Raw genomic sequence first — 23,755 nt, forward strand, 5'->3', positions numbered from 1 at the left:
TTTATTTAACTCTAAAAACTTGGCGTTGACCAAGGAAAGAGGCAAAGCTAAAATAAAACCAAGCATTATATTTGGGGGTCTCAGAACTGCAATTTGGGGGACACAGATTTGGGTAGCAGCCCAAACTGTGTCCTCTCAGAGAACAAAAGTCAAGAGGTTATGAAGACATAAGAGATGGCTTGTATTTGTTGTTTACAAAGAATTTTGATTGGTGTTGGAGGCAGAAAACGAAACTGAATATAATTTGTTGCTAAGGCTATCACTAAGCAAAGTTTCCTAGTGTAGCAAGTTGCAGGTGTTTGGGCTGAATCCTTGGAATATTTGTGGTTTAGCCCCGTCCAAAAGTTGATGGTTTCACTGATGAGGACGCACAAAAGGCCCATCTCCTTTCTGGCCTCCTGGCTCCATTTAAAAACCCCTAGACATATGTGACCTCATTTCATCTCCCATTTCAGTGTCAAAGGGTAAGACTACAAATTTTTCGGCCTTCTTCTAACTGTGACGGTAAAAAATGCTCCGTAATTACTTGTATCCTAATGGCAGAGGCTTACGTGGCAGGAAAGGACCTGGCTTGTTTCTAGAGGCTTGAGACAGAAATCTCTAACAAGAAGTCTATAAAATTCCCTTTCGAAAATGCCGGCAAGCAACACGGAGATGTGTATCAGTAAAGAAACAACGGCCTGAAATCTGCAACACTGTGTGGTATCACCAGGGAAAACAATAATTTAAGCATCAGAGTAATTTGCTGTTTGCATTTCAGTTTACTGCTGGCAATGTGCCCTACTGTTGGGTTTGCTCTAGCCTCAAAAAGTTTACTGTTCCACTGTGATTGTTCCAAGTCGCTCCCAATTATTGGCGGTTTCCTTTCCTAGGCTTCATCATCATCGTCATCGTCATCATCGTCATCGTCATCCTCCGATGAAATCAGCTACAAATGTTTTTAATTATTGGAAGCATCAGTATTACTACCGTTTATGGAGGAACTGCTATGAAGCCTGTTCTCTGCTAAAATGTTTGCTACCATTTTATATTTACAACTCTTTAAGGTAAATCCTACACTGAAAGAAAGAAAATATCAACCCAAAGTCTTTAATCAAGCATGTATTAAGAGTGCTAAAATGTGGGGAGTAGCTTAACATGAGTGTTCTGCGGGGAGCAAGTAGCTGAACGAAATTAAGGCTGATTGGGGATGGTCATTCGAAACTTAATTTTCTTCTAAGAATTATTCCCTGCGCAAATTCTTGGAAAGTAGGAGGAAATGAGTCATCTTAGTCATGGGACAGAAGGTATGAACAGGAAGATGGAATCTCAGGGTAACAGTTATTGGCTGCTTAAGTGCATTTAGGGATAAGAGGTTGCGGGAACATTTGGAAGCTACGAATTTTGCAGGATAGCTAAGGTTTAGTATTGTGATTGTCTGGGATGATCGCACTTATCTCTTGAGTTAGTAGTTAGCAGATACACAGAGGCATTTACACTCTAGGCACTATAAAATATGGGATTACAGTGGTAAGGAACCCACGAAATAGTATCATTGGTAGACTGTGACACGTCTCTTTAGTCCCCCCACTTACCATTCCTAGTCTCAACCAAGAAAGCACATCCGAAGGATTGAAGGCAATTGTTTAAAATGCATTTGCAGGGTGCCCGGGTGGCTCAATCAGTTAAGCATCCGACTTCGGCTCAGGTCATGATCTCCCAGCCTGTGAGTTCAAGCCCCGAGTTGGGCCCTGTGTTGACAGCTTGGAGCGTGGAGCCTGCCTCAGATTCTGTGTGTGTCTCTCTCTCTGTCCCTTCCCTGCTCTCTCTCTCTCTCTCTCTCTCTCTCAAATAAGTAAACTTTAAAAAATAAAAATATAACAAAATGCATTTGCGATGTTCACATGATCTTTCTGCATTGGGTCTTGCCTGTGCTCTACCTTTACACTTTTATCAGGGCTATAAGTTTGGCTAATGGAACATGTTATAGTAATATTCTCAATAATTTTAAGTGAAATTGCCCTATCAATGCTGATCTAAGATTTTAGTCAATTTTCCTCTATTGTTTTGTGAACCAGCAATAAAGCAAAGACAGTATAGAATCCTCTGATGAGGGATAACACATAATTAACCAAGAGTTAGTCAGTGATTACCCTGGAAGTAACCACATATAATAAACATGGAGGACACCGACCATTCTCCAAAGCCTTTGGTGGACTAATAAAACATCCATACACGATTGCCACTAACTGCTTACTTTTGAGATGTGATTAGAAACAAAATTAGCCAGTAGACAGTTCTTGTACCAATTTGTATACTTGAACCTGAGGACCGTTCTTTTCACCTAAGATGTATACAAACATTGAAACATATCTATGTTTATATCTCTTATTTTCACTAATAAAACACTGAGGACAGTATTTTTCTGATAGTCTTTTAGTTTTTTCCTGTAAGTCTAGTAAAGATGGATTCTTAAGTAATCAAACACTTGATAGAGACAACAGAAAGCACAGGAAATAATTCTGATAAAGCACAGATTACTTAGAAGAGAAATAAAAACTCTCACAATCTTATCAAGATAGAGCAATAGTTCAAGAAACCTTCATGGCTTAGCAGATGAAGGAAAATTAAGTTTTAGTTCTACGTAAGCACACCTCGGCTGCCAGCCCCGAAGACAGCAGAGGGTGGACACCTGCCCTTTCTTCTCTAACCTCAGCTCTTCTAACTTTCTAACGCAAGCGTCAGTCTCTAGCTGTGCGTAGGTGACTAGGCAGGCTTCCCACAGCAGAGGCCAGCCCACCATGCAGCCACTTCTTTCGTACTTTGCAGCTGTCCCACAAACAGGGGCATCGAAGCAGCTGGCATCTGGGGGCATGTCTGCACTCAAGCGGCGGTCCACCAGCATCTACACACAGGCCACCCCTCCCCATACAGAGGTCATGGGCCAACTTGAGATTTCCCTCCCGATGCCTCTTTCCCGAGACTCCATTCTTAGGTCTCCTAGCTGGCTCACCAATTGTTGGTTCCTAAACTTGGGAATTACCTAGGTAACATCTAAAACTGGCCGCTGTAGTCAGAGGGCAGGAGACTCTGAGGAAAGAGGCAGCCCACATCGTATGGCAGGTGGCAAGTTTAACAAAGAAGAAAACTTCCAGATAATGCTTCTTTGGGACAGCAGCATGATGAGCATCTCTCCACACCTGCCTGCTGGAATCTTTTAAAGTTTATTAATTTTTTGAGAGAGATAAAGATAGAGCATGAGCAGTGGAGGGTTAGAGAAAGAGAGAGGAAGGCAGAAGATCTCAAGTGGGCTCCGTGCGGTAAGTGCAGGGCCGGATGTGGGGCTCAAACCCAGGAACCATGAGATCATGACCTGAGCTAAAATCAAGAGTTGGACACTTAACCGACAGAGCCTCCCAGGCGCCCCCTTAAACGTTTATATAGGGGCCTTCACTGGGTTCAGTCACATACGCCATCCAGATCGTCTCAACAACACATTACTCCCTTGAGGCTGCCTCCTTGAAAACAGCTCCCGCCCTGGACAGGTGGGCAGAGTGTACATTCCAAGGACCATGGGTGGGGGCCTCAGAGCCTCTGATTGCCCAGGTCCAGCTAGACAGTCAATGGGTAGCTACATCCTCTTGACGACCACCTCTAGTCAGCCAGTTAGCTAGCCATTATATTAAGCAATTATATCTTTTTTTTTAGTGTTTACATTCTTCAGAGGGAAAATTTTTCTCAATGTCAAAGTGAAGCATTTTCCTATAATAGAATTTGCTTTATCATCTTTTTCATATCATATAATTTCCTTCTCTTGAAGTTTCATAAAGTGCCATTTTCTTTATCTTTTCTTGTTGTTATTGTCCGTTTCCTTACCAGTTTTGGTTGGTTTCAAGTAGAAGAATGGGGCAAAATGGCTTTATACTACTTGATTAAAAAAATTAAGTTCATTTATTTATTTTGAGAGAGAGAGATAGAGGGAAAGAGAGAGAGCTGAGGAGGGGCAGCGAAAGAGGGAGAATCTCAAACAGGCTCCACAGTTAGCACGGAGCCTGATGCAGGGCATGAACCCACAAACCCTGAGGTCATGACCTGAGCTGGAATCAAGAATCAGATGCTTAACTGACTGAACCACGCACGTGCCCCTATTCTACCTCCTTTAAGCAAAGTGTATGATATAATTTAAATGCTACATTCAAATTATTATAGATTGTGAAATATTTTTGCTTTAATTTACACATCGCTCAAAAATGCTTACAGAATATGTCTTCTCAGCAACTCCCTGACATCAGGACTTCATAGGATATAGACCATTGTAAGACCATGTCCTTGACTCTAAAAGTCAGATGACACTGGAGACGAGCTACTGGGGAAATGTTATGGCAGTTTCAGAGGTGGGAGATCATAACCCTTTTAGGGGATCATAGAAGGTTTTTGAGAGAAAGTGGTGACTGAGGTCATCCAACCTATGTGTTTTAGTTTCTCAATGCTGTCCTGACAAATTACCACAAGTTCAGCAGCTAAAACAACACAATGTTGTATACACAATGTATTGATTTAATGCTCTGCAGGCTAAGGAGTCCTACATGGGTCTCACCAGACTACAATCAGGTGTTGGCAGGATTGCATTGCTTCCTGGAATCTCTAGAGGAAAATGTTCCCGCTTTCTCCAGCTATTAAACCTTGCCCACATTTCTTAGCTGATGGCCCCTTCCTTCATCTTCAAAACCCGCAAAGTTGCATATCTGCCCATGTTCCGTACTTACATCTCCTGAGAAGGGCTCACAGATAATCTCCTCATTCCAAGGTCCTTAAGTTAATAACATGGGTAAAGTCACTTTTTACCATGCAAGGTGACATGATCACCGGTCCCTGGGGTTAAGAGGTGGACATCACTGGAGACCATTATTCTGCCTATGCCGCTATTCCCTCAATGTGATATTTTCTCTTCTCCTTCATGAAGCTTTATTCCAATCAAGTTGAATGTTCCTGCCTCCCTGCCTCTGTTCATCTCCTTAGTTCTACCTGAAATGTCTTTCCTCTCAATTTCAGGTCATCTCAAACTTGTCCACCTTTCCAAACCAATCTGCCCATGAAATATTTCCCAACCATTTTCGTGCACAATGACATCTCCTTCTTTGAAAAGTCTGTGCTTTGATTTACCTTGAACTCAGCCAGGGGTACTATGAACTTAAAGAAATGAGTATCCCGCATATTGATTAACAGCAAGTTTTGAAATACACTAGCAAGACTTCAGAATGAACCTGATCTGTGGGAACATAAACTCATTGTCCCAGGTACCCCAGAGAGAGTGGTCTTTGGTTTAGTCCAGCTCTTTAGGTCACTAAATAACTGAGGTTTTGATCCCGATTTTAAGCCGGATCTTCTTCTCTGATACTTCAACGTCCAGGTAAATTCTCGGGTCACCGAATGTAGAAATGCAAAGGTCATAGAAATTGTCCCCCTTACAGGGGAGGCGGAGTCTTATTCCTGTTTGCGTCCTGAGCAATGGAAGGATGGAAGCACGTTCCCCTCACGAAACGCCCTCCCCTGGTGGGTCCACAAATGTCCACAACCACTGCCTGCCATTGCACGTAGATTTTGAACTGTTAGGCATGAAACGAAATCAGTGTTTTTCCAACCACTTAAGCTCTCAGTGAAGAAGGGAGCTTTCTCTGAAATGCTGCGGCATATGTCGTCTTGGATTTATCAAACACTGCTTTGAAAAGTGGGCTTTCTTTTTATGCCCAGGCACTATTTCCCGCGATTGATTTTAGTGCCGCCATTAATAAGCAATTGCCCTGTGGAAAATGCATTCCACAGATAATTCTCAAGTAATGATAAACTCAGGGGGCACAAACATTATATTAACTATTGTTTTGTCACTGTAGCATTTCAGGGTTCACATCTTAATCACTCTATCTTCAAAGTGTGAATATTTTTTTTAATGTAGGAAATTATTTGACCTCGTAACAAACATATGAATCTGGACTCTTTCTTACGGATAATCCCACACCTTGTGTTTCTTACTGTCATTTTAAACAGCTTGCTGTGTTTTTACTCAGTTGATGAGTCAGAAAAATACTTAAAAATTTTGTAACAATAAAAATGGTAAGCATTTCACACATTGTGTTAATAACATAGAGATCACCTGTCAGAATTTATGCCTTAAATAGGTTTATAAACATTACAGGGAATTAGGGGAAATAATTTTATTTCAATGAACAAAATACATTCGTATATTCATGGAAATGTATGGTAACATTGCCGCTAATGATCGAGTCAGTTGAGACTAGAGTGGATACTTAGTTTTCTTTTGATTTCCATGGAAAGTTCCTATACAATATTTGATAGATTAATTAATCTCAAAGGAAGGGCATCTCAGTGCCTCCCAAACCATTATATTTCTGTTTTGAATTATATGATATGATTATATGAATTACATGATCTGGAAATTTCTTCGCTTCATTTAACCCCAAACATGAATCCTCTGTTCCTATTTCTTTCTGCCATTTCTGTATTCATGATGGTTAAAGAGTAAATGTATCCAATCTCTCATTTGCAGGCCTGTCCTTTATAAACATAAAAATGACTATTATGAGTTTCCATAGAACTACCCCTTGTAAAGAATGCTACTGACATTTGTTGACATTTCTCTTTGTAAGCCTTTTATAAGGGGAAGAGATTAATATACACAGATATGAATGTTGTCTTCATTTCATCTGAATGGCAGTATCCTCTCCATCAAAACAGGAACTGAAAGGGCTTTATTTCTGTTCTGTTTAGCCGGTCCCAAATGTCTATTATCAGAGTCTGAATTTTTCATCATTTCTTACAGTCTCACTGGTTACGGTATTCCTAGGTAGGCATTGTTATTCTATCATGTGATAAAGATGAAATACAGATACTGTTCTCGTTTCAAATACAATTTTAGAACCTATGGGAAATTTAGATTTGATACTTAGACTGCTCTTTGGATGGCAGAGGGTGCCGAATCCAAAAAGATCAAGTATAAATTGCCCAAGTTTGCACAGTGTCCCAAGCGACAGGAACTTTTCCTCAGGAATACCGTTGCCAGTCCAGTGCTGTTTTCCTAACTGCCTCCTTTACAGATTGAAAAACACTTGTAATACATTGAAGAAGCTATGATGAATATGGGGCGCCTGGGTGGCTCAGTCAGCTGAGTGACTGACTTCAGCTCAGGTCACGATCTTATGGTTTGTGGTTTCAAGCGCGTGTCAGGCTCTGTGCGGAAGCAGGAGCCTGCTTCAGGTTGTCTGTTCCCCATCTCTCTCTACTCCTACCCTTTTTGTGTTCTGTCTCTCTCTCTCAAAATAAATAAACATTAAAAATTTTTTAAAAGAAGCAATTTTGTGTATGCTAATTAACATTGTAAAAATAAAATGTACTTTTAAATTTCTTACACAGGTTACAACTGACCAGTCAAAGACTATGTATGTTTGTTAGCCCCTCGTCCTTTTAGGTATTGTTCCTCTTCCATTGCCCCCAAGATGCCGTGTGATATCTTTGCAGGGAAAAAAGTCAGCTCTCTCAGGGTGGTACCACACAGATGTGGTTCTCTGGTTTCTTTGTGGTATCTGAATGTTTCTTCCTGACGTCCATGGCACATGACTGGTATTTGACCATCGGTAAGCCCTTGTTGCATGCCCTCATTATGTCCCAGAGGGTCTCTGTGCAGCTGGTTGTAGGCCCTTATGGCATGGCTCTTCTAAGGAGCATGACCTATATGACATTGACTTTTTGCTTACCCTTGTGTGGTCCAAATATCATCAATCATTTTTTCTGTGATATTTCCCTTCTGCTTTCTCTTACATGTGCAGACACTTCCGTGATGCAACTTACATTTTTCTTTTTGGCTGGATCTACAGGAATCCTCAGTGCCCTGATCATGATGGTCTCCCATGTTTGCATCCTGGTGGCGATCTGGAAGATCCAGACTGCTCATGGGAGGCAGAACGCTTTGCCCACCTGCTCCTCTCACCTGGCAGTTGTCTCCATCCTGTATGGGACTCTTTTCTTTATCTCTGTTCGACCTGGCTCAAGTCCCTCCCTGGATATCAATAAAGTGATTTCTCTGTTATATACTGTGGTAATGCCCAGGTTGAACCCCCTCGTCTACAGCTTGGGGAATAAGGAGGTAAGATATACATTTGGGACGAAGTTTAAAAGGAAAACTTCTCCAGCAGTTTTGGTAATTAGAACTCTGTTGTGTTGTACCTTAGACGTTGGTTTATAACATGTCAAAAGAACACTGGGCTGAGAACTAGAAGTTCCCTTTATTCCAGGTTGCTTATAGACTACTTATATTTTTTTCATCAGTCTTCTCCATTCCCCTTCCATAAAGTGAACAAAATACAAAATACAAATACAAGATAATTTACAGATATATTAAAGGTACAAATGTACTATATGCCAACAGAAAGTACAGAGGAACATTTATATAGTCTCATATGTGGGAGGACATTTATTCCAGATTAGAAGAGCAAATGTTGTAAGAGAAAGGTCAACAGTGTTCATTAATAAAGGTTCATACACCTTGTTCTGTTGAACAATGGAAAGTGAGAGGGCTTTTGCAAAATAGGTGACTTACAATAAGGTAATGTCCCGATGAGAAAGTCCTGAACCCAAACGTACGTGTGTATGACACACAGTAGAGACATGGACCAATAAATGGCTGGATGAGCAATGGGTACAGCTGGAAATGGGAATGGCCAAAAATATAAATATACTAAAAATTGCTGAACTTCACAATGGCTGGGAAAAATGAAATCACAATGACAAGACAGTGTTTCTTTTTCATTTGTCACGTTAGCAGACATCACAACGATTTGTGCAATGCTGGTAAGGTTGCCCACGAATGTTGACCACGACATTACACTTAGCGACAGTGGCTAAGTATAGAACAGCTACATTTTCAGAAAGTAATTTGATGATTTCGGTTAAAATTCACATACTCGTTGACCTGGCTCTCTTACATTTGGAAATCTATGCTGTCGCAATATCAACACCAGACATAAATCCTGCAACATCATTTGGGGGGGGGGGGGGAAGGAAACAACCTCAATTTGTATCATCAGGAGAAACATACATTCTCTCCTTGAAGTGTTGGGTGGCTAATTATTAAAAAAAGTAAATTAAATATTAATGTTTTGGTTCGGAAGAAACGTCCTGATACAATCATTGATAGATAAGAAAAAAAATCAAGTCAAACCTTAATCTGTAGAACCGATCACAGTTTGCGTGGGTTTGCAACTTCCTGGGGAGCTTCCGCTGAAATCCGCAACCGGCCCCCCATCACCAAAGGCAGGGAGAGACCAAAGAGAGAAGCAGGCCACTCCGGAATGGTAGGGAGCAGGTTGACCAGACAAGAGAACTTACTTGTGAGGTTGTCCTGGGCGCAGCAGTAAGACCATAGCCCTTCTGCCTCCTGCCCAATCTTGAAAGATTAGATAGAGGCAGTCACACATGCCGTCCAGAGCGTCCAAGAACACATCACTGTCTCAAGGCTGTGTCCTTGGGGCAGCTTTTGGGAGCCGAGAAGGCAGGCAGAATGCACGTTCCAAGGGCAGGGTCTGGGAGAGGAGCCTCCAGTTGCCAGGGTCCAGATCACAGATCAACCAGAGGTCAGATCTTCTCGTTGACCAACCCCCCAACATGTAAACAAAGGTGAACAAGGGGGGGGGGGTAAAACCCACCTCATGTGTAAAAGACATTGGTGTGTGCCTATGGACATGATCATAGAGAGAATTGTGCAAAGTCACTGGCCACGCTGTTAACATTGGTTACTTTAGTAACATGACATTGAAAGGAGCCACAGAGAGTGGGGGTGCTTCATGCTTGTCTGAGTGGTCGGACTTGTTTTGCAACAAATATGCTCAATTTCATAACTAAAATTTACTCTTGAAAAGCTGCCATCTGTGTCAAAACTGAATGAATGAATAAGTGAATGAATGAAAATAGCCATAAGTAAATAGATTTAGGCAGATGGACTCAATGACTTCTGGTGAAGCTATTTCTCCATCCTAACACTCTCTGGTTTAATGAAACACTGTTACCTACTGGTGACTGAAATCTTTGTCAAAAACTAAGTAAAAGCGAGAGATTCTTAGCAACTCTCTGCTCCCATCTCACTTTTTCCCTCTGAGGACCTGTGTCTCCCCTCATCCCTCACCCTTCACCCCAGAATCTGTCATTTTTATACAAGGTGGTATGTTTTCTCCTTATTAAACACGTTGAAATGATAAAAAAAAAATGCTGAATTCAAAATGACACAATGCAAATGATGCAATTTGAAAAGTAAACTACTAAGTGAATTAATTATTAATATTCAGGTAAATTTTATAGTTTTTGTAGCACAGCATTTCATACAAAGAATGTATGCTTCTCCTAGTGATACCCCTTCAGCTGGTTTCCTTTTATTCTCCCTACAAACGATGTTGCCACATGTGTATCTGAGATTTATATTTCTGTAGCACAGATTTCCAAATGTAAGAGAGCTAGGTCCCAGATTATGAATGAGTAACTTTGTCAGTTGTTGGGGGCGCCGGGGTGGCTGGGTCGGTTGAGCGTCCGACTTCGGCTCAGGTCATGATCTCACAGCTCGTGAGATGGAGCCCCGCGTCAGGCTCTGTGCTGACAGCTCGGAGCCTGGAGCCTGCTTCAGATTCTGTGCCTCCCTCTCTCTGCCCCAACCCACTCACATTCTGTCCCTGTCGCTCTCAAAACTAAATAAACATTAAAAAAATTATAATTTGTTAGTTGCCAGTTTTGTGACATTTCCCAGCACCATTTTACTAAGACTTGATAAAACTTGGGCTTAGGTGAGCCAAAGGGAAATGTATTTTCATCTAGAAAGATCAACACTTTCTTCCCGGTCACACTTTGCCTTAAAATGACTCTATCCTGCGTCTTCATTATATGACAGGTGTCAGATCTGTCACCTATTGAGATATGCATTGCCTAGTAGGAGAGCTGAAGTGTTTTCTTTGGTCCTAATTGCTTGGTAAACATTCGTGATGCAGGTGCTATTGAACGGGGATTGGGAGGAGAACAGCAGGAGGCAAGTGATAATTATAAATTTCCTGAATTGCTGTAAGGTCCTTGTCTAAGTGTATGCAAATATATTCAAACCAACTGTCTTCCTCTAGCTCTGGTTATTGCTGTTCTGATCTGCTCATGTATTCTGCCTACAATTCTCTTCCTGCCATATTCACGTGGATTAACTACTTGCTTTTCATATATGTTTCAGTGTTACCTCCACTGGGGACTCATCCTAAGGGATGATTAGAGACAGTGTCAGTTAGAGCCCGTGTATTGTCCTCTTACAGCACCATCTTCTTTTCCCTTAGACTTTATAGCTGTAACACAGTGCATCTTAAAATAGATTTTTGTTTTGTTTTTATTAGTAGGAAATGTTCCCAACTGATTCTTCCTAGAGGGCAGGGACAGAAATTCAAGTGCAGGTGCATTTTGCCGTTCATTTGTTTGTTCACCCCGGAAGTCGTTAAATGGTTCTGCCTATTTTGTAAACAATCGCCAGTTAGTCCCAGTATCAGAGGGAAATTGCCTGTCAGTTAAGGCCTCCACTCACTGAAGTCTCCCGATTTGTAAATTTGGCGCCCAGTAGACGGCCACTGACTTTTAGGAGGTGCGGTTTCTGAGAGATCAACTGTGATCCTTTGTTCCTCTGCAGGTGATGTGTCTTTCTGATCCTGCCTTCTTTGAAGACTGTTTTCTTTATTTCTGATTTTCTGTACTTTAAAAACTGTATGCCTAGGGGTGGTCTTTGCTGGCAGTTGTTCTGCTTAGTGTTCTTTATGTTGTCACGCGGGGTGGGAACTCGGGGATGGTCACCCTGATGTGGCTGGATTCCTGACTCCAGAAACCCATGTAGTTTTTCCTTGAAACGTTGTCCTTTGTGGGTGTATGCTCCTCTTCTTCCGCTGCTCCGTCGATGTGGTGTGATCCCTTTCGGGAGAGAAAAGTCATCTCCTTTGTGAGCTGTGCTGTACTGATGTGGTTTTTGGTCAGCTTGTAGTGACTAGCCTGTTTCCTCATGGCCGCCAAGCATGTGACTGGTACACAGCCATCTGCAAACCCTTGCCACGTACAGTCATCATGTGCCAAAGGGCCCGTGTGCAGCTGGTGGCGGGGCCCTGTGCCACGGGTCCTCAAAGTGCCATTGTCCATGAGATCTTCACTTTTGCCTAGGCTTCTGTGGTCCAAATGTGGTCAACCACCTTTTCTGTGACATTCCCCCTTTTCCCTCCCTGGCATGTGCTGCTACCCAGAAGAGTAAGTTGGTTCTTTCCATTATGGCTGGATTCATAGGAATCCTGTGTGCCCTCAACATCCTGGCCTCCTGCATTTTTATCCTTCAAACCTTCTGAATATCCAATCTGCTAAATGCAGGCAGCAAGTTTTCCCTACCTGCTCCTCGTGCTTGGCTGCTCTGGCCATCACGCATGGGACACTTTTCTTCCTTTGCATACGTCCTCGTTCAAGTTCATCTCAGTACGCTAATAAATTCGATTTTGCATTCTATTCCACATGGATGCCCATGTTGAGTCTGCTCCTTTACTGCCTGAGGAAGACGGAAGTAAAAGGGGCATTTAGAGGGACATTTGTTAGGAAGAGTTTTCTGCTCGGGAGGGAATTCGGACGGTGCTTTTACCAATGTTCAGGTGGAATTACAAAACGTGTACTAAGAAAGAGGTGGACTAGACTTAAGGAGTTGACAGTTTGAACCTTGACTCTTCCCATTAGAAAGAGGATTAAACGTTAACGTGCAGTGTTGGGTTCGTTTCCCGTGTACAACATAGTAATGCGACAGTCTTCAATTTGCGTGTGCCTGGATATTAATTGGTAGTTACACTTTAATCATTCTTATTTCAGAGTGTACAGAATCATGACATGCTGGAGTTCTCTTTCAGATCGAAATAATTTTTAGACTAAAACCGTGCCATTTAAAATAAATTTCTCTGGCATTTCAAAAAGAAAAAAGGATTAAAAGAGGATAAATTCTATACCATTTCTGGTTCTCAACGTCTTACTTTGTAAACTGAGGGTAAAAGACTCAATGTCATTTATATTACTTTTTTATCTAAAGTTCTGCGATTGTACACAATATGTCCAACTCCTATGAATGCCATCTTTTTATACACTGGGAAGAAAAGAAAAAAAGAATTTCCTGGCAATGATACCACCCATTTTTCCAGTTTTCTTTTCTAGGGACTTGTTCTCCCTTTCCATTCCTTGATTCAATATATCAAATGCGAGACTTTACAACTCAGTATCTTATAGTCTCACACATCTTTGTTAAAAATAACTGAGCGCAAAAAAGTGTAATGAAACTATAACCCTTTAACAACAATACATTGAGGCCTTAGGTGGAAAATTGCAAGGAGGCCAATGTCATGTGTGGTTTGTACACAGATTAATCGATGATACATATAAGAGCACCTAACACATAGGAAGTTCTCAAGAATACATGTTAAGTGAGCGAGTGAACAAAACAAATATAAGGCACATAGTTACTTTAAGTCCTAATTATCATCTTTCTTAACAACCTGGACCCAGGTGTGGTTTAAGGTCATACGTCTTTCCACATCAACTTCATCTCATTCTTTTTCTGCTCATTGATGGCTTACCTCTTTTAAATTTTTTCCAGCTTTATTGAGGCATATTGACAAATATAATTGTAAGATATTTAAATTGCAAATAATGTAATAAGGAAGGTTTGATATACGTGTACCCTGTGACGGGATTCTCCCCATCGAGTTAAATCGCACATCCCTCACCTCACATAGTTGCCTTTCGGGGGTGGCGAGAACCTTTCAGTTCTACTCTCTTGGCACATTTCACTTCATACAATACAGTGTTGTCAACCACAGTCACCATGTTTTCCATTAGATCCTCAGGCCTTATTCATGTTACAAGGGAAAGTGTGTGCCTTTGAAGTCTTTTGCACCCAAGCTGTCGGAGGACCCTCATCACTCCTCTGGGAAGGATCACGTGCCAGGATTACTCTGCGTGCAAGTGCTTCTAGGTTACAGTCGAGTGTATTCCTGACGACTTTTATTTCCACTGCTCTAGCTGCCGTGGTACTAGCAGCCTACTCTGCTCTTACGTGGGGTTTTGAAACTAAAGTTGTCTGTCCTTTCTTCCACTCTTCAAAGGCCAGCCATGGCCATTCGTCTCCTCAAGCAACATTTGTTCTTTTCTCCTTTCTTTTGTTCCCTTTTCTCTGCCTCTTTTCCCTCTGTTCCCATCCTTTCCCTTTCTGATCTTTCTCATGAGATTGGTGTATGAGAGATGATGTAGATTGCCCTTGATTTTCTTTGTTTTTTTTTTTTTGCCCTTGACTTTTGAGGAACTATCTCACTTCTAAACTGAGTCCTCCACAAATAGCCCAAATCATTGGCTCTATTTTTCTTTTTAATGTTACAGCATCTTGCATCTTCCTATGAGGAAACTCTTTTGTTTTTTCTTTTTTGAAGTTTTCTCTGAGACCTCAGATCAATTTCTTGGGTATTCGGAATGATTTGATATTTATCTCCCTGTGTTTGAAGGATAAGGCAAGCCTAGGGTCCTGCTAGTACTCCGCCATCTTATTCCCCCCCCCACCCGCCCGTTTTTTGTTGTTGTTTTTTGTCCTTTGATGTCCTGAAAATAGCATGTTTTCTCACTAAATGGTCCATGATTAGACTTCAACTCTCTCATGTGTTTCATGAGACCCTTCTTCTTTGAGGCTGGCACTCTTCTCAGAAAAATCACTTGCATACTATGGCTATTTGCATTAGTGCCTGTGGATTTGTAGGCTGGCTAAATCTAGGAAGGACCGGAAAATACGTTTATCGAGTTTTAAACTCAGTCTCTTGCTTTCTTCCACATCAGGGTCACACTTATGGGTTGTTTCTTCTGATGGTTCATGGAATGATAATAAATGTACAATGTCAAATTTATTTATAGACTCTTAAGTCTATAAAGAAAAATAATGGGTTTTCAGGGAAGAGGAGTGGGCCTATTTTAGATGTCGTAACAGGAGGACCTGTGATGCAATGTTTATCTAATGCAGCAATTTGACTAGGCCGCAAACAAGCTCATGTGATTGTTGATGAAGTTAGTTGTCCTGTTTCTTAGGAGGTTGATCATATTTTCAGAAGAGGTTTTGTGAATGCTGACACGAGGACTGACACATTCAACATACATGGAGCCCCAAATATTTTCATGGCTGTGATGTTGAGGATTTAATCACATCAACGGTTTGGTTTTTTTTTTTTTTTTTCCTTTTAACTGATTTGCTCACTGATGTATCCAAAGCACCTGGAACATGCTTGCTACATCATGGGTAATCAGTAAATGTTGATGTATTGAATGAATAAATACAAGGGTTTCATATGAAGCCAAAATATAATCCAGCATTTTCCTCTTAACCCCTTGTTCAATCTGCTTCCACCTCTGTCCCCTTCATTGCTGTGACAACAGGGGAAATAAGAGGGGAAGTTCTGGGTCAACCTCCAAGATTATCTGGTCTATCATCAATATGTTGTGATGTATACATTTAAATGGTCATTTAACCTCAGAAATCTCTGGTATTCTCAGAGTTCTCAGCTGTCATACTGTGCTGTCTATGGCTTCATGAATTCTACACCTCATAATTCAGATATATTAAATTCTGTTAACCTTACATAGCCGAAGCAAGAAATATCAAAGTGTAGAGAGTGAGAGAAGATACTCTCTCCCATAAAAATGAATTCCTTACCATGACACTAGCTGTCATGATAGTAGAACCGAAAAAAAAAAAACCCCAATATAATAGAAAAGGATATCTAAAAACAGATAGATGAGTAGTTTGGGAATTTATGCATGATATGTTTAGCACTTCACATTCCATTTTTCAGTTTTCTTGTATAGGAAATTCACACCAGGCGTGACAATCGGAAAGATAACTATGGAGAATCACCCTATTAGATAGAAAATATAAGATAACACATTAGCAATTAGAAATGTGGCAGCAAATTCCTTATTGTAGTATAACTGGGATGGCAGGAAAATAGTAAAGCATTCAAGTAAATACTAGAGAAGATGGGAGAATAAAAGATTTATGTTCTTTTAGTTAGATCGTCTCTGCCTGCTTTCTGGTAGTTTAGTGCTACATACTGGTCTTTACTGTCTGGGGATCCTATTATCACCACGGACATTAGTTATCTCTGTATTTCTGTAACATTGTCTCCTACTGCCGGTCTGGTATAGAGAGAAGAGATACCACTAATCATATCAGTGAGACTAGTGTCCCATGTCTTTTCCAAAGACAGTAGAAATGGACTTGTATCTCTAAAGCCCAGTGATCTGTGCGGTGAGACCAAGTTTTGGTCTTTTGGGCCAGTCGTGATCTTGGTGGAAAATAATTCCAGAAGGTGTATAAGGGAAGAAGTCAAAGTTCAGCTAGGCAGTTGAGGCCAAGGAAGATAGATAAGCATTGTCCCAAATCTCGCTCTTAGAATTGAACCTTGGCTCATCTCTCTCTCATCCAGCTGCAAACATATCCATTCAGGTTTGATCTCCCTAGGATGGTCTCTCAAAGAAATAATTTAATTCCTTTCCATTCTCACAGGAAGTTCACATTACCCAACACCTAGAAGAAGTTAATCTCCTGATTTCTGTTCCTGCAGCCACATTCTTAAAATTATGTGTCCACTTATTAATGTCCTCATTTGTGTAAAAATATTAATTGAACACTTACTCCTTAAAGCACTATTCCAGAAGCTGGAGGTGTATTGTGGAAAAACGAAACAAAATTTATACTTGTTGTGATAGAGTGCTATGATGCAATACAAATTCAATGGTATGTAACGGTAATTGATTGAAGAAAAATAAACTAGATAAAGAGGGGAAGTGTAGGAGGGTTGGGGTGTGGTTAACTGTACTCTTTTACAAAGGATGATTAAAGGTGGCCTCCACGATGAGCCGAAATCTGAAGAAAATTGCACAGATACCTGGAGGAAAATACAACAGGAGCCGAAGGAAAAGAGAGGAAGATTCTGAGGTAGAATCCTGTTCTGCCTGTTCCAAGAATAGCAAGTGGACTGCATGAGGTGATGGCAGGTAAGAGAATCTAGATCTTTCTATTCATCCCCTCCATTGAGCTCTTAGGAGGACTAAATGGGTTAATACTCTCAAAGCACTTTGAAGAATGCCTTGCATAGAGTAAACTTCTCCTGTGACAAGACTGACGTTCTGTGGCAACTTTTCTTGTGTGTGTGTGAATAAATAGATGTCACCTGTTTTCTGAAATTCCTTGAAGGATTCCTTACTGCTTACAGAAATAAATTCAAACTGCTTTGCTTCATGAAGTGTTTATGAAGTTTGATCCCAAACCCAGTCTTCTACCTTTGTATTTGAAATTTTTGTACCTCCAATGTCGACTGCTTTTGTCTCTCAAAAATTCTGTCCCAAGTGATAGCTCTCCTCTGCTGCATAACACCCCAATCCACTTTATTTTTATGTGCCTATAGCTTCCTTCCCTTGAGATTAGTCACAACTAAGAGACTCTTTTCAACATCTCTGGTCACAACGATCCTACCATCCTCGTAAGTCATGGACTGACCACGGGGTCCCTCGTGCTGCTGTGTGCCCAGACTCACCTTCTGATTACAAACTTTCTGAGACCAGGCTTAATTTTAGATTCCCCAACCTGCACAGCACCAAGGGCCGGTGCTCATTATGCAACAGGGAAGGCTCAAAACGGGATTTGGAAGTGTGTGAGGGGATAGTCTCAAAGGGAGAGGTAGGTTTATTTTGTACAATGACAATGGATTCAAGTCACAGTACTGTTCTCTTGAGAGAACTTTAATATCTTCTCTATAGGCCCAATCTCCTGAGCTTTTGATGCCCTGAGGGACTTGGCTCCAATTTACACACAGCCCTTTAGAAAAATCTCTCTGATGTGTTGTGCAGAATGGAGTCAATGAACCCCGTTTTAAAGCGCTGTTGGAATGCCCAGGCTTCAAGATGGTATCATTGTGTTGTTTATCTCCCTAGACACCTGAAGAAGCTGAGAAGAATGACCAGTCTACTACGTTTGTAGGGTAATTCATTTTCATGTCAGGGAATGCTACTTTCATAACTTACTATGACATAAGCAGGCAACGGCTGTAGGGATGTTTCTTCAGATGGGTACATTGAGTGAATTCCTAAATGGCTTTCAGGAGCGTAGGTATCAAAAAATATCAAAAAATGATTTTAGATGTCTGGAAAAGCATCGTCTCTAAGCTTACCACGAAGAATAATTTGGTGCAAGGGAAACATTCCATCCGTGTCTCTTGCTTTAAATGACCTAACTTGAATGAACATGTCGGTTGAATTTTGTGTTTGGCATAGAGATAGTGAAATGTGCTGCAAGATTTATGGCGAATGGGACGCTCAGGGGAACGAAGAAGAGGCCTTGGCCTCTTTGGCTTTTAATTTCTTCGCTTGACCTACATGGAGTTTGAGAAGTAGAAAACAAACCACTGAATCTGCTGACCTGAATTCCATGCTGCTCTTACCCGAAGTCACACGCATATCTAGGATCACGATGGCTCTAAGCTAGAATTTTTGCGTTAAGCAAGGTTGGAAGAAAGAAAGCAATATGCATTTTGACAGTCAGAAACTATGGTTTTCACACGATAGTTTGAGTTGGTTGAGATCATAGATGGGGAAATTCTAGTTTCATCCTCATAAAATGTCTTCATAACCCAAATCTACTGTGGCACTGAAAACACTTTGTTTATATCTTCTTTGAGTAAATAGCAAATACACACATAAATGACCTGCAATGGCTTTGCATGTTTAGAAAATACTAAACTCTGGAAACATGTCACTAACTACAGTATAGCTTTTCTGACTATTCTTAAATTCTGCCCCACCAGGCCTTTCCTTTCCAAGCTCCATTGCTTCTGGGACAACAGGAGTGGGTTTTCATTTCATTACTTCCTGTTATTCAACTTCCTGTTAAGCAAAAGCCCTTTCAAGCTTTCTTACCAGGGAAAAATGTTAGAATTCTGTCGATACTTCTCCTGCCGCACAGCCCATTGGTATTTTTGTGTGATTGTGCTGTTGTAATCATGATGATTATTTCAACATCCAGAATGTGCGTTTGTCTTCCTCAGTTTCCCGTTTTATTTGGGTATTACCCTTACTTCATGTTTCTCTCACTTCCCGTTCATTCACCCCCCTTTTCTTTTATAAAAGAGTGTTATTCTGAGATAAATTTTCATAAGCAGCTTCAAAGGTAGTACAGAGAGGCTCCCATCCCCTTCACCCAGGTTTCCCCAATGGCTACATCTTACCAACTACAGCGCAGCATCAAATACAAGAAATGGAGATTGGTGTGATGTGTGGATTGCTCTATACCATTTTACTTCATGTGGAGAGAGATTTGTTTAACCAACTCAACCATCAAGGTACGGAATTCTTCCATCTCTACATGGATGTCCCTGTGCTACACCTTTACAGTCGCACCTTCACCCTCCCTGCCTTTCCCAATCTCAGACAACTACTAACCTGTTCTTCCTTTCTATAATTTTACCATTTTGAGAAGATAATGTAAAAATAGAGTTCTGAACTTTGAGATGGGCTTTTTTCAACTCAGTGTAATGACCTTGAGGCCCATTCAAGCTTGTATCTGTATCATATTTTTTCCTCTTTCTGACGGAATAGTATTCCCTGGTATGGACATTCCAGATTGTGTAACCATTTATGTGTGGTAGGAATTTGCGTTGTTCCAGATTTCTGGCCATTATGAATAGAGCTTGTGTCAACAAAATTTACAGGCTTTTGTGTGGGCATAAATTTTCTTTTCTTTGGGATAAATGCTCATGTGTGTCCTTTTCATCCCTAAATTATTGTTTTTCTTTTCCAGCTCCTATTAGTACTTAATTGGTTACAACACTTACTCAATATTTAAGAAGTAGTTTATTCTTTGATGAACTAACAAATTTGATGGACTTTGATGAGATTAATGGGTACATACACCAATGGCTGGAGGAATGTAGCTGTTTGTAAGGTGTCACCAAGGAGATCCTGTGGAAGATTTTAATCCCTGGTCAAAGCCATCCTCCCAGGTATGAGCTTGCCCTCCTTTTTGGAATCACAAGTCTGTCTTTTACACACCACAACTGACTGTTTATCTAGAGTCTAAAGGAATCGGCAAAGAAGTTACATTTCTAATACCCTGAACCTACAGTTAGGGTAGATAAGGTATTTGCCTGAGTTCATAAAAATTCACATAATGCTTTCTGTCTAGAAGATGTTTCTTAAAGGATACTCTGTGCAATGTAGGAATTTTAAAAAATGGGATCTGGCACAGTTAGAGGACTTGCTTTAGAAGGTCACCAAAGGTCACATCTCGGTCTAAACTTCTGTGATTTTCTTCAAAAATCTTGTGATCGGGAATAAACTCAAGTGCTGAGAGAGGTTCAGTGTTTAGTATCACACAGATAGCAAATACTGAGGATGGCCATTTGGAGGTAGAAGTCAAGAGTGTGATCTCTCAGTCTACCCTATGAACTTGAAAAATGTTGGGAGTTAAATTCAGTTTTTTACATTGATTTGTTTATTTTGAGAGAGAGGGTGCACGCCCGAGAGTGAGGGAGGGGCCAAGAGAGAGGCGAGGGAGGAAGTCCCAGGAGGGTCCATGCTGTCAGCTTGGAGCCTGACTAGGTGCTCAAATCCAAGCACCATGAAATCATGACCTGAGCCAAAATTAAGAGTCAGACGCTTAGCCAACGACTTAGCCAACTCCCAGCTACCCAGGTGCCCCAAAGAAGTTAAATTCATTTTTAAAAACAATTTAATTATAAATTAATTGTAATGAAAAATCTTTCTCTCATTACAGATTAAATCAGAGAAATGGAATTTAGAAATCAAACTTTGGTGACTGAGTTTTTATTTGTGGGCTTAACAAATTGCTTCCAGCACCAGGTTGTTCTGTTTGTGGTGTTTCTCTTGGTTTATCTGGTCACTCTTCTGGGAAATGTGGGGATGATCACCCTCATTTGGATGGATTCCCGGCTCCACACTCCCATGTACTTTTTTCTCAGCCACTTGTCCTTTGTGGATGTCTGCTCCTCTTCTGTCATTGGTCCCAGGATGTTGACAGACATCTTTGTGAAAAAAAAAGTAATCTCTTTCTTGGGTTGTGCTGCCCAGTTATGGTTTTTTGGTCAGTTTGTAGTGACAGAGTGTTTCCTGTTGGCCTCCATGGCTTATGACAGGTATATGGCCATCTGTAAGCCCTTGTTGTATACACTCATTATGTCCCGGCGAATCTGTGTGCAGCTGGTGGTAGGGCCTTATACCATGGGTCTTATAAGCGCCATAACGCATACGACATTTGCCTTTCGCCTGCCTTACTGTGGTCCAAATACCATCAATCACTTCTTCTGTGACCTTCTTCCTGTTCTCTCCCTGGCATGTGCAGACACCCAGGTCAATCAGGTTTTACTTTTCATCTTGGCTGGAGCTCTAGGAGTGCTCAGTGGTGTGATCATCCTGGTTTCCTACATTTACATCGTGGTCACTATCTTGAGGATCCGCTCTGCTGAGGGGAGGCGCAAAGCCTTCTCCACCTGCTCTTCACACCTGACTGCTGTCTCCATCCTGTATGGGACACTCTTCTTTATCTACGTACGCCCCAGTTCTAGTTTCTCCCTGGACATCAATAAAGTGGTTTCTGTGTCCTACACAGCCGTGATCCCCATGTTGAACCCCCTTATCTACAACCTGAGAAACAAAGAGGTCAAGGATTCATTCAGGAGGACGTTTGAGAAGAAGAATCTTCTGAGTAGGTAAACTAGATGTCATTTGTACTACAGATTGAGAGGTGATATAGACACAAGATGCAGGAGCATGGGCTGGGTGATGGGAGTCCTACTTTTATGTTGAGATTCACTTATTATTACTGTGTCATTGAGAAGTCACACAGCAGCTGTAGGTCACGATGTTCTCATTCAATGTTTTTATTTCTCAATTCACAGGACTAAAATGATGAGCTTTAAAGTGCAATGAGTGGCTTAGAGAACTCCAAAGCTTTAGAAAATATATTTTATAGTGGAGAATGAGATATGCTTCATTATATATGAAATAAGTGGAAAAATCTTAACCAAAACACCTAAGAGTATCTCTGTTTTCCTTTACAAGATGTTGAGAACTGTCAATTCTTTGCAAGTTTACCTTTCATTATTTTAATAAAAATGGTATAAAGGGTATTTTTCTGGTGATATGTAACCATAGCACTCCCTAATGACACCTGCATGGTTGGAGTAGATGTTTGAGAAAGGCCTTGTATACCTGCTACAGTTTCTGCTCATAGTAACAACTTGTTGAGGTTTTGCCACTGTATTCATGTGATTCATGAATGTAAAGTGAGGACTGTATTGCACATCTTTAAGAAAGTGGTAGTAATTATTATTGTTATTTGTTGATTTTTTATGTCATCAGCAGGGAATTAATTTCCATTTTATAGATGATGGGCCTGATAGCTAAGAAGACTCAGTGGATTGCCCATGACTTCTTACTGTTCCCACATTTTTCTCTGTGCATACAATGTTCTTGCAACTCTCCTGTTTTGTTTTTGTTTTGTTTTGTTTTGTTTTTAACACAGCCACAAATGCTAGAATGAAGTGATGGAGCATGTGTCTTGTATAAATTGAAAACTCATACAGAATTTTAGTGCCTTCTCTTGAAGGTCTTCTTCCAGAGGCATTTAATTTTAATCTGCTGACTTTGAAGAATGTAAATAGCTTCTAATGCCTAGAATTTTGTCTTTATTTTTTTCCACATTTCTTCCCCATGCTTTCTGCCAGTAATGGTGCCTGTAATGGCTAATGACTCAGGATGAAATGCAGTAAGATGCCATTTAATTAAGAATGAATGGAACTCAGTTAATGGTGCAACATTTAATTAACAACTAATTGTTACATATGCCTCTTATGTGCCTGACACTTTATTGGGTGGTATTCATATTGAGTGAAAATATCTTCATGGAAGTTAGAAGCTTGTGAACAAACAAAAATAAAATTCAGTATGATAAATAAATAAATAAATAAATAAATAAATAAATAATTCAGTGTATATCCATGGTGATTTTTATGACAAAACCAATCCAGGAGCCAACATAGAGATTTAGGGTATCTTTAGAAAAGGGTGGTACAGAAAACTCTCTGTAAAGAGGAAGGGGCTAGAAAACAGGAATAAGTTGTGTTTTAGGTTAAATTTTCCGCAGAGTATGGATACCATGAGTTAGGTCAAGAAAGGAAAAGAGCCCTCCCCAAATAAGTAACCAAGTTTTCCAAGGCTGCGGGCAAAGACTGAGAGCTAATTTGTTCTGACTCTCAAGGTATTTTTCCTCATTGCCTTATGATATGCAGGTTGTGGGATGGGCAAGTTTGCATAGCACATAGTGCCTATTGGGAGGAGGGACTAATTATGAGCGGTATGAGTGCTGACCCAAACGATCACTTTTGAGCATAGAGTGAAATACTTGTTATCGCTCACCAGGTGACTCTTTGCTTCATCAATCTGTAAGATCTTCCAGTCATTTGATGCTGGGTTCATTGTGGTCTAGTTCCTCCTCACTCCGAGTCTCCATGCATCATGAATGTAAAACCAAACAGAAAGCTGAGCAGATTGCCTTGGTAGCCTTTAACAGCACAGTCTGATTGCTGTTTTTGAGAGGGCCACATCCCTTAGGGCACATTCCCATACAGTGATC

At 40.8% G+C, this 23,755-nt stretch overlaps 1 protein-coding gene across 1 annotated transcript; it reads left to right on the top strand.

Annotated features, from left to right (window-relative positions):
• The first annotated feature begins 20,892 nt into the window (after positions 1 to 20,892).
• LOC102965416 (olfactory receptor 1002-like) lies at positions 20,893 to 21,834 on the top strand. Its single transcript, XM_007088839.1, has one exon. It carries the CDS (start codon positions 20,893 to 20,895, stop codon positions 21,832 to 21,834), a length of 942 nt encoding a protein of 313 aa, XP_007088901.1.
• Positions 21,835 to 23,755: the final 1,921 nt, after the last annotated feature.

The sequence above is a fragment of the Panthera tigris genome, chromosome D1 (assembly GCF_018350195.1).
Source record: "Panthera tigris isolate Pti1 chromosome D1, P.tigris_Pti1_mat1.1, whole genome shotgun sequence".
Taxonomy (NCBI): domain Eukaryota; kingdom Metazoa; phylum Chordata; class Mammalia; order Carnivora; family Felidae; genus Panthera; species Panthera tigris.